Raw genomic sequence first — 12,027 nt, forward strand, 5'->3', positions numbered from 1 at the left:
GAGTGTATATATATATGTGTGTATATATATATATGTATATATGTGTATATATATATATATATATATATATATATATATATATATATAACATTTACTTGGGAGAAATAAAAAATCATGTTCAGCTTCAATACATAAGTATTCATTCATTCACTCATCCTTCCTTTCATTTCTTTGACAAAGGTCTGTTGGCTTCTCACTGTGTCCCAGGCATTGTCAGTCGTCCATCAGTACCATACAAATCTTACAAAGAAGGTTATGAAATGGTTATCCTTAACCCTATTTTCCTGAAGAAGCTATTAAAGCTCCAAATCAAGTAAAGCCTCTTGCTCGATCTAGTTGGGTCAGCGAATCGAATAGCAGAGTTGGGATCAAACCCTTTAGTTCAAGACTTCTGTCCTATATAGGCCTCCGGAGATGGCAATCATTTCTTAAACTGTGCTTCGGGTGCAGGGGGAGAGGGTGGGACCTGACACCTACTGGTTCTAAAATGATGTAGGTTTCTCAGCTGAATTTCCATAAGAGCCTTGAGCTCTTGAGATGGACAGTTGGTTACTGCTAAATGTAGATGTCACTGCTCATTCTGTTTTTGGATATCGACATTGGTCCCTGTTAAGGAAAGACTCATCTAGGGGGGGATCTCCAAGCTCTCATCCTTGCCTAAGAGCAGGGCTTGCCCTCCCTTCACCCCCCAACCTCACCCCCACTCCACCCCTCAGGCAGAGCAGAACTACCTAAGGGAAGATGGAGCTATTTGCTGTTGCTTTTGATAAGGGGATCTAGTCCTCAAGGTGAGCCTGGGCAAACATCAAATGCCAAAAACGCACAGTCTCATTAAGACTAACCCCTCTGTGTATTTACTCATCAGGGCACTTCCATCCTCCAGCTGCCTGTACTCTCCTCCGTAGCTGCAATGGGAAAAACGTCCTCCCGCCTCTGGGAACACACACTAACCTGCCAAGTGCTTTTCGCTCTGGCTCCAATCCCTAATCTTGATTCTGTGTGTGTTAAACACAACATAAAGAACAGCAGCAAAACAGGGGGAGATTGCTTGTTACCTGGAGCTGGGGCCAGGGTCAGAAACCACAGCCCCCTCCTCTCCCCCCAGCCCTGTGGTCTCAGAGCCGGCTACAGATGAGGCGTATGAGCCTCTTTTCCTTTGCCGTGTGCACTGACTGCTGCTCTGTCAGAGGGGAGAGGAGGTGATGCAGAGATAACTAGAGTCATGCTCTTTGCAAAGCAAGTCAGGGGAGGAATGAATGATTCCGTACCAGACATGACAGAGGATCCCCAGGAAATCCAACAGACCCAGCCAGTGTTACCCAATGATGGCTCAGGGATGGGTGACTTGATAGACCCTCCATGAGGACGGGCACCTTTGCTTACTGAGAACGTCTGGGAGAACAGCTGGCACCAAGCAGGAGTTCAATAAACATGGAGAGAATGAATGGACATTGATTTCAATGTATGTTCAGATCATATACAAAAATCACATCAAAGATGTGATCCTGCAGCTATGTATTTATGTGTGTTGGTTTGAGCAAATCTACTTTTAAGTTCAAAATATAAATTGATCTGAAACTATTAAGTAGTTATCGACTGGGATGATGAGTGAATTGGTAAAAATTAGGAAGGGGGTGCTCAAATGCCTGGAATTTCAGGATCAGTGTACCTCATTCATCGTTTTCAAGGTAAAAGGCCTGTTGCAGAAGCAGCTGGGTGAGGCTTTCACAGAGAATACCAACAGGACTTTGGATGCTCCGCGTTGGGGTCTTCCTCAGGCTCCCATCAAAACCCTCCGCCTACCTCTCACCCCCAAACCTGTTTCCAAAAGCCCCTGGGTTTTGTCACAGCTCGGAAGTGGCCTTCTCTCACTTTTTCATCCATTTCCATCTTTTCATGTTTCCACTCGGACCCCAGAGGATAGCAGATGCCATCCGGGTACCCCCACTTAACACGTGACCCAACTCCCGGCTCGCTGTGTCCGGCGCCTCTCACTTTCGATCCCCTTCCTGTTCTTAGGACAGCTCTCTCAACTCTTCACATACCAAATACTCCCTTTTCCTCGGATCAGAAAATTCATCACCTCCCCAGTGAGACCCACACCGGCCCACCCAATAACCACCAACAGCCCCGACCCTTTCTCCCACCGTCCTGTTTATTTCCTGCACAGCACTCTCCCCAACCTGAAAACACCTTCCTGATTCACACATGTTTTGCATCCTTTCTTCTTCTTTTACTGCAGCGCCAGCTCCATGGTGGCAGGCACCTCTCCTAATTGATTTGCTGCAATATTCTCGATGCCCGGAGACAGGGTTTTGCATGCCCAAAGAAACAAGGTATGAATGATTGAAGGCATCTTCACATGAATCTGTGAAAACGGGTGGCCATCCCAGCTTCCCTTGCTTCTAAGGTTCTAGAAAGTTCTATTCATTCATGCCTTACTTTTTTTTTTTTTTTTTTTTTGAGCAACTGCTATCTATTAGACTTTATTCTAGGAATCATGGGTAGAGTAACAGAATAAAGAAATCTCTGACATCATGTTGCATATAGTCTAGCACAGGGGTCCTCAAACTTTTTAAAGTGGGGGCCAGATCACGGTCCCTCAGAGAGCTGGAGGGCCGGACTATATGAACTACTAATTCCTACTGTAACACCTCGGCTGCGCTCACTGCCCAAAAATCCTGGCGGGCCGGATCAGACTCCTCTGCGGGCCACATGTGGCCCGCGGGCCGTAGTTTGAAGACCCCTGCCGGGCAGGTCAGAAAAAGCATCGCAAAAGAGCTCTGCACACTGCCTGCTGCCTAACACATACAAGGAATGCAACCGAAGAAAGGGATGGGAAGTGAGACCCCAGGCAATGATGGAAAAGCAATCCTGTTGCTCTTTTTCAGCCAGCGTCAACCCATCAGGGTCACCATATGTCAGGGTCAGAAAAGGCACCAAGACCCCTTTTTCCCAAATGCTTTCAGTTGCCAGAATGTTCCAACCACATACGCTTTTTTCCTAACCCCAGCCAGGGGGTGCATTTGGGGGTCCGTCAGAAAGCCTCTCTGTCATGGTGTCTCTGCAGGAGCAGCCCTGCAGGTTGGCTGCTCATTTCCCCAGCTCGCCAGCATTCAGCGTGTTGAAGGGCCCGGGCCAGGGCCCTCCTGAGCTATTGTGCCTGAGATCTGACCTCCTTTGACACAGCCCCTCTCAATGGGACCAGCCACATCACTGCAGACAGCCACAGGCCACTGCTCAGCCCTGCAAAGTTCTCTGGGGCAGCTCCCGGAAAGAGGAAACTTTATTGATGAATGGAACTTTCTCTGCTTCTCTTAATTGAATTAAACAGCACACTGGGACACCTCTCCCCGTCCATTAGAAAGGTCTCCGCAGATGGGGCAATTATGCCCACACTTTGTCAGCTCTGCCTCATTCACGGGATGACATCTCCTGCATCGCCCAGCTCCCGTAGGGGCAGACTCACCGACCTGATTTTGTTTACAATGCTGCAATTCCTCCTCCGGAAGACTGTTATTTGCCTGACAAACTACACTGCTTTTACCCGGCCAGTAGGAATAAACAAGCATTTCGTCTCCCCTTGGGGCAGAGAGCCTGGTTAAATGAATCAGAAAACCCAAAACCTACCCCCAGTCCATCAGCTACCGGACAATTGCTCAAGGGCCAGCTGTAAGGAAAGCAGATGGGAGGTGAGCTCTAATAGCAGGGGTTTTCTCCATTCCCCAAAAGGCAGGGCGGCCCTTGCACGTTCTGGCATGGAACCCCCCCCACCAAATGGCAGGTAGAGTGCCCAAAGGGTGCAGAACTCTGTTGGTCTCCAGACTAACCGATGTTTAATATTAAACAATCTTAAGGTAGCCTTGGACAGATGGCTCAGTTGATTGAGCAACATCCCTGCACCAAAGGGTTGTGGGTTCGATTCTGGTCAGGGCACATGCCCGAGTTTTGGGTTTGGTCCTTGGTTGGGTGCATATGGGAGGCAATCAATAGCTGTTTCTCTCATATCATTGTTTTTCTCTCTCTCTTCCTTCCTCCCTCCCTTTCTAAAATTATTCTTGGGTGGGGATTAAAAAATAATAAATAATCTTAAGGCAGAGGCAACCCATGTAACCCTGAAGCCAATAGCTACCCCCCTTCCATAGGGTCCTAAAATGGGAGAAACAAAGGGCCCCCCCCCACCCACTCACCTGAGATATGGGCCTTGTCTGGCCAAGAAAAGCCCAGCAATCCATGCCTGCTTCCCTCCAATTGGACAAATCAGAGCAACCAGGACAACTGGTTAACTAACCAACTCACATCCCAGCATCTCTCTAGAAAGAGACAGAGGGACCCTGGTCTATCAGACAGTCACCCAGGCCTGGGATGGGTTCATTCCGACCACTTACACTCCTTAAACAATTCAGACATGAAGATAATCTATTCTAATTCTTTTCTGTGTTATTGACACCATCGACTACCCCCAATCCACAGCACAATTTAATAAATCAACATGGGATTAAGCCAAGAAGAAAGAAGGTGATAAAATGCCATCGGGTCTCCTATAAATCATCGGACTGAGCAGCACAAAGTAAGTAACTGGAAGGAGAATTGAACTTGTCTACGCAGCCATAATTGTCATGGCCCACTGAAAGGTTCCTAAATGTATGCCCCCGGCAGGTGCATGGGGGCGCTCCCCTCCCACCCCCTCCTATGTGAGCCAACCCTCTCAGGGACTCTGTACCCAGCACCACTTTCTAATTAAAGACAGCAAGGGCTGGTATGCAAGTTTCAGTTCAATTGCTTTCGATCTGAAGATGTCCACAGTGAGCAATGGCTTCATTTACCAGGAATTACCCTTTGTACAAACCACTTCACTATTTAAAACAAACCACATGGATCATCATTAAGTGGGAAAAATTACCAATCTTCCGATATCGACAGTGGCATGGCCCACTTTGGAGCCCCCTTCCCCTCTCCCCCTTTTCATGTGGATTTTAAGCATTTGACTTGTTTTTAAATTCAGGCTGATAAAAAGGTTCTGGGTGAACAGGATCTGACAGGTGAGAAGCTTCCTGAGAAGGGTACTGGGAGACATGCAAGGTCTAGGAACTGGGAAAATGGAGTGACTGTGCTACTTCTGCTCTTCCAGAGGGTTAGACGCCAGCGTGAATCAGAGCTCAGGGAAACCTGACAAGATGGGTGCTTCGGAAAACAGGCCTTGTCTGCTCTGTCCGGAGCCTCGCCATGACTTTCCACCCGGTAGATGCTCTTCTGTGTGCTCCCTGTGACATAGGACATGTGTCCAGCATCTCTAGACTTTTGTGCCTGTGTGTGTGTGCACATGTGTATGTGGGGTGTATGTTTTCTATGAGAAAATCAAAACGTATTTTCTTTTGAATCCACTCATGGTAAAGCCACCGATTGAAATTTGTGTTCAGCATTTCCCCTCAGAACAAAAATGTTTGCAGGGGTACCTGCTGTGGAACTCTGGGAAGAATCTGGGGACAGGTAAGTTGAACTTGACTTGAGAAGAAGATTCCCCAGCAAAGAAGACACAGTAAATAAACCTCTGCAGTGTGTTATGAATAGCAGCCGAAGCAGGACTTGCCCTGGACAGCAAGATGAAAGCCTGCTGCTCCGATGATGCTCACCTGTCCCTTGCATCTTAGAATGATCTACGAGATACATGCTATAAACGAGGGGATATCTATGTGTGCATGCACACATGTGTGCATATGCATGTGATGGCATATTTTGGCCTTGGTATCGAGGTGCCAAAAGGACTCTACAACTTTATACCACCTTGCAGTTCCAAAATGTAGCGATATCTCCAATGTCAGAAAGAAGCAGCAAGAGAAAATAAAAGATTTATAACTGTAGTAAAATACCTATCTAAGGGAGAGTTACTGGGACATAAATGCATGAAATGGATTAAGTCAAATAATTTCAATGCCCAGATTGGTCTGAATAGATACGTTCTTTGTGGCAAAAGGGGTATGCTGTTTTCACATGGTCATGCGGAGGAGACCTGGGTGCTGAGGGATCCCGATTGATTTTTTTTGTTTTATGATTTGTCTTAGGAACAAATCTGGGAGGCTCTAGAAAGAGAGGCTGGATGTCAGAGCTGAGGCAAAGAGAGCAAATGATGAAGTAATTTTCCTTAGATATCGGATGAGAAAGAAGCACTGTCTGACTGCAACTTCATTCCAGGAAATTATATTTCACCGGAGACTCGGTGGCCCCGATGAGAGTTTGCGATTTTATAGCACAGAACAATGAAGGCTCTAAAATAAGGCAGCGGTGTGTCTTAAGTGTGCTCTTATGTAACTGGTGATCGGAATGACAGACACCCCTGGAATGTCTTCATTGGTAAATAATAATAAAGTAAAAGGCTTTCAATAAAGGCGTCATTTATCACGGATTGCTGCCCGGGTCACCCATTTGATCAACTTGCTCTGAGACTACAGCTCATCAAAATGAAATGAAGAGACAATAACAGCTAAAGACCCACAGTAGACCGAAAAGAGAGTGGCCATGTGTAGAGAGGAGACGTGCAGATTGCATCAGTAAGTGGTTTCTGGCGATTGCAGGGAACTGTTTCCCTCCCTGCATCAGCCTGTGGTCCGGGCTGCTAAATCACCCAAGGGCAGGAGACTTCCATGCCAACCGTGAGGACAGCCATGGCTGGAAGATGTGGCCCGCAGGTATGGCTCTCCAGTCCCGAGGGTGCACTCTTAGCAAGGGTGGGAGGTGCAGACAGGAAACCTGCTTCTCAATGAGGCAGGTAGACATCGATGTCTGCTTGTGCTGTACTTCAGCATTTAGTAAAACTCAGGAAACATGCACACACACACACACACACACCCCGCATTCTGACACTGTATGTTACAGCATCAGCTTCTCAGTGCTTCCACTCCCAGTATCACCTGCTCTTTCAAAAGGGAGGTGAGTGCCATGGCCCATTTCAAAGCCCACCTCTGTCTATCCTCAGAGGGGACCTTGATGCTGATTTAGTCACTTCTCAATATTTGCTATGGCTGCCAACATTCCCTGGGAGCCTCCCCTGGCCAGAGCACCAGTCTTCCCCCCTGGAAGAGACTGCCTGGCAGACGCTAGGAGCCTGCGTTTACCCGGTACGCTTGTCCTTTTCATGGCAAGAATAACCTCCCGCTCAAAGTCACTCTCTTCTTTCCCAAGTTGTGCCTAAACGGGCAAACCAATGTACCAATCCAGGAGGAAGAAAGATCAATTTATTTAAAAAAAAAAAAAAAAAAAAAAGGAATAATGCACAAGGAAACTGTGAGAGCACTGAATAGCTAGAGCATTCGACCTGCTGGGTAACGCTGTTCAAATTGATTAATAGATACCATGAAAGAAGTGAATACAGGAGGCAGAAGATCAACTCGTATTAATAATTAGATTCAATTCAACTCAGGCTGAGCATCTGTAGAAATGCTCATTAGGATACTGTTCTAGGGAGTAACTGGTCTTAAACACACACACACACACACACACACACACACACACACGCACACCAAAGAGACAGAAATGGCAGGAGCAGATGAATGATATAACATGTTACCAACAGGCTTTTCATAAATGTTCCCTGGCACACAGTTTCCTTTATGAGAAATGGAATAACATAGTATTTAAAAAGAGAAACCGATGTCTTCCCAAGATACTCAAACCATACAAAAAGGCTGTTTCCCAAAAGACGTGTGATAGAAACTACGCCTTAAAATATATATATTTTTTCTGGAAGTAACCAACTTGATCACAAATGACCCAAACGTTCCAAACAGAACCTTGACATTTTATGGCCACATCTCTTCCTGCAATAGACTGACGCTGAGGGTCTTCGGAGGAGGCCTGTCTGCGCACTGGTAAAGGAAGTTTAGTAGACCGCAACCACACATGGCTAACAAATGGTCCTCCTGAGGGAAGTCCATCGAAAAAGAGTTGAAATGACTACAATCACGATTAACTCTTCATGTAGCAGCTTGGGACAGGGCAAAAGATTCCCATAGGCATGACAAAACCCTTCTCCCTCACCCCACCAGCCACCTCCACAGCCCTGCCCAGTGAGAGACAGCCTGGCTTGTCACCAGCCCCCCAAGGCACTAGTGAGCTGTTCCCCAAACCCAGGAACCAACTTTGGCAGCGCTCTACTAGAAAAAAAAAAAAAAAAAAGAAAGAAAGAAAAGAAAAGGAAGGAAGGAAGGAAGGAAGGGGAAAAAGGAAGGAAGAGAAAAAGGAAGGAGAGCCAGAGAATGTCCAGAGGAAACACCCAGAGAAAGAGAGGAACAATGAAAGATGCTGAAATGTACACAGAATGGAAAATAAACACAAAATCCTATGGCAAGACCATTAAGGGACAGTGGAGGAGATAAATAAAAAAGAAAAAGCCTTCACACAGAGCAACAAAGACTGCATCCTACACAGCTCGCCTGCATCCCAGCACTAGCTGGCGAGTTTGGAGGCAGATTCTGGGGCCGGCACGCTCCAGAAACCCAAAGGCTCTGATTCCAAAAGCAACTGCATATACAGCACCACCCAGACAAACTTGAGAAAATAAAAACACTGAACATACACACACATGCATAATTTTTTTTGCACTCTCTAGTAAAGCTGCTGAATTAAAACTCCAAGCACTCCAATGCCCCCACCAAGATCCAAACTCAGACCCGAGGGTCTATCTAGCCTGGGATCACCCTCCCACACCCCACACCAGCGCGAGAAGGATGCGAGTCAGAAGGCAGTTTGCAATTTTAAACTCCCGTTACCCCAAGCCTGGAAGCAGGCGTTCCAAGTGTGCACGGAGGGGGCAACACAGCTGGGCGCGGGCAATCGGGGTCCACGGAGAATGAGGGGTTCCCACGCCGCCCTCCCACCCAGAGGCGCGCACCAGCCAGCCCCCTCCCCATCCCGCTCCGAGGTACCAAAGCTCAGCCCAGCGACGCAGGGGGACCCGGTCCAGGAGCCCTGGCAGCAGCCTCGGAGGTAAGCCACGCGCCTTACCTGCTGTAAGTACATAAAAGTCAAGGCACACGAGAGCTGGGGACACATGCCCACGCTGGGGAGCGCCACGCAGGTGGCCCCCGTCAGAGGATGCTGCATGTCGTCTCTCGGGCGCCCGCGGAGCAGGAGTGGGGACGCTCGCATGCAATCGCGCAGCTTGCTCTTTGCCTGGACGCTACAATTTTCTCTCTTTCTTTTTTTAATTTTGCTGATTATCTAAGTCAAACCCGGGCGGCTGCTCTCTCCTTCTCTCTCTCTCTCTCTTTCTCCCCGTCTCTCTCGCCCTCCCCCCGCCGCACCCCGCGCGTCCCTCCTCCCTCGTTTGCTTTCCGTCTTCCCCTCGGGTTTGCTAGATCCCAGCGTCCGTCAGCCTGCCTCCAGCGAACACACTTGAGAGGGTCACGAAACTATTTGGCTTCCTTTGGGGCTGTGTGGGGTGTGTGTGTGTGTGTGTGTGTGTGTGTGCCCGCGTGGTTGTTGGGCCTGCTTGCTGAGGGCCCCCCAAAGTGGCAGGTGCCCCCGCCGCCCCCGCTCCCCGCGAAGATGGCAAGAAAGAGCAAAAAGGCAACTTCTATGAAAGGTAGAGGGGGTGCCTGCCCTCCGGTAGATGCTGAGTGTGTGTATGGGGGGGCGGGAGGGGCAGAGCCAAGGGCAAAGAGCCAGATGAGGGGGGGGGGGGAGAGAGAGAGAGAGAGAGAGAGAGAGAGAGAGAGAGAGAGAGAGAGAGAGAGAGAGAGAGAGAGAGATTCGACTCACACCAAGGTTCACTCCGTTGTTCCTGCTGCTCTTGCCTCCTCATTTGTCAAATGGGACCAGGGAAGGGATGGGATTTTTGCGTGTGTGTTTTCCTTTTTCCCTCCCCTTTGCTTTTTTTTTTTTTTTTTTTTAACGACTCACCAAAATTCAAATGGTGTCTGCTAAAAACCTCCGCAGGGCAGGCAGGCAGGCGGCGGGGAGCGCCTACATCGCCAGCGCCCAGGGATCTGGACAATCCCTGCGCGCGCCCAACTGGGACCGGGTCAGAGACGTGGGTGGCGGTTCCTGCGCCCCGCTCCTTGGCAAGTACACGCGAAAATGGGATTCTCTCTCCTCCGAAAGTGCTGGGATGACGCTAGGGGCTGGGGATCGGGGGAGCCGGAGCTGCTGGCACCTCAGGCAGGGCAGTTTCTGGGGGCCCCCCACCCCCCGTGGGGCGCAGCTTTCTCTGGGCGCCTGGCGGAGGCTGGGCAGGCAGCAGCCAGCACTCGGAGCAGCCTGGAACCAGCGAGGAGGGGGAGAAGCCGCCCTGCCTGGCATGGGAATAAATGAAGCCTGTTGGGCTAAGTAACACACCACACGCCAGCCCCCGGCAAAGGCGAGGGGGGCTCCCTCCAGCCGAGAATCCCCGCTCTTCTCTCCAATTATAAATGCGCAGGGTGGGAAGCCCGCGTCTGATAAGAGATTACCAGCGGGCACATGACAATGGTTTATTTATTTTATTTTTTTTTCCTCTTGCCTGATCAGCCTTCCTTGGCCAAATTAGCATTCTGCCGGTGCCAGAGGGGTCTCTCCCTCCCCTTTATTTTAAGAAGTAATAATTATGCATTACTAGATCCCCTTCGTCTTTATGCCATAAAACAGGATGTGATCTGCAAATCAAAAGAAAACGTTAAGACTCTAACAAGTCCTGGGTTCTCCCAGGAAAAAGCTCTTCAATTCCTCATCAGGGATAACGTTGTGTTTTTTGTGATAGAGATTTTGACCTGGTGACTGGCTTTTCAGAGCAAGAGGCTTTTCCTTTTGTTTTTCAGAGCAAGAGGCTGTGGGGACAGCATCTGTTTGGGTGGTTGGGCTCCCAGTGAGACACCTCCTGGCTTCAGACTCCTCGCTGCCGCCCAGCAGGGCAGAGGTGCCTGCAAGGGCGGGCATCCTCAGGAAGGGCCTGAGGGCAGGGCCCAGGGACTGGGACCAGGGACCCGGGGCATCCCCCCAGAACCCTCCCCGAGGCTCACAGGGACACTCTCAGCTGAATGACAGCTCCTGAACGGAGCCATCAGCTCGCACGGTACAGCTCACTTTGCAGGCTAATCAAAATGCTTTCTGGAGAAAAGCAAATTAATGATACCACAGCTCCATTTTTGTTGTTCTGTTTTGAAACGCCATCAATAACGATAAAGTCTTCCCTCTGCCAAACACTAGGCCCCAAGCAGGCTGTTTCTTTCTACTCCTCACCCTCCAGCCCCCCTGTGACTCACACATCCCATCAATTTAGAGGGAATACAGTCGCATGTTTAAACCTAAGCGAATTGATATGGGCGATTAGGGGAGTACAGGCTGGTGTTTTATGTGGGGTGTGTGTCTGTGTGTGTGTGTGTGTGTGTGTGTGTGTGTGTTAGCAGTGGCTAGCTGGACAAATCATGGCTGTATGTATGTTGTCTCAGAAATCATATTTACCAGACAAAGTCTGATTTACAGTGAAAATATTTCTCTCTTTTCTAGCTTTTTCTTTCTTTCTTACTTTTTTGCCTGTCTTTCAGTTGTTTTAAATTTCGCAATGCACAAAACCCAAAGAAAAGCCACCCCGCACAGCAGAGATGGAATAAAAGGTCAAAGATCCCCAGTCCTGACTCGCCTCCTCCCATCCTTCCCTCTGTCTCCAGCAATGTGCTGTCCCCACGGGGGTCCCCCCTGCTTCCCTTCATTTGCTTTCTCCCTGCACTGGAAAAGCCTGCAAATGCCCCCCAAAGAGGGCAGAGTTTCCCCTTCAGCTCATTTTCATAAGAAGCACGATAAATAATACATGGCACTTTAATAAGACCTTATCTAAATGGTTTAATGAAAAACAAATACATTATGTAAGGAACCAATAACTGCTCTCGGCTGCCCTGAGCCTGGCCTGGTTTCCCTGTCCCTTTCCTCCCTAAAGTGCAAAGCCCTCTGCGGTGATTGGACTCCTGTGGACCCATTTTGCAATCATGCCTCAGACCTCTGCTTCAACTTAGGTCCTCAGGGCCAGGCCCATCGGCGGTCTGCAAAGTGATACAACGG

The 12,027-nt window shown here is 48.9% G+C and overlaps 1 protein-coding gene across 34 annotated transcripts in view; it reads right to left on the bottom strand.

The window, feature by feature from the left end:
- The window catches only part of RBFOX1 (RNA binding fox-1 homolog 1), a 1,418,051-nt gene that overhangs the window by 360,623 nt on the left and 1,045,401 nt on the right, over positions 1-12,027 (bottom strand). For 2 of the 34 annotated variants that reach the window (XM_084882388.1, XM_084882386.1), the window contains exon 1: positions 9,001-9,601. The exons of 25 other annotated variants lie outside the window; for them this stretch is intronic. In XM_084882388.1, the coding sequence (XP_084738514.1) occupies positions 9,001-9,144 (144 nt within the window). In that variant the 5' untranslated portion in view covers positions 9,145-9,601. Of the gene's footprint in view, positions 1-9,000; positions 9,607-9,756; positions 10,870-12,027 lie in introns of those variants that run through there. 7 more of the 34 variants (XM_084882364.1, XM_084882365.1, XM_084882390.1 and 4 more) reach the window with 7 other exon arrangements.

Source organism: Pipistrellus hanaki (assembly GCF_964339955.1).
Source record: "Pipistrellus hanaki genome assembly, chromosome: 4".
Taxonomy (NCBI): Eukaryota; Metazoa; Chordata; class Mammalia; order Chiroptera; family Vespertilionidae; genus Pipistrellus; species Pipistrellus hanaki.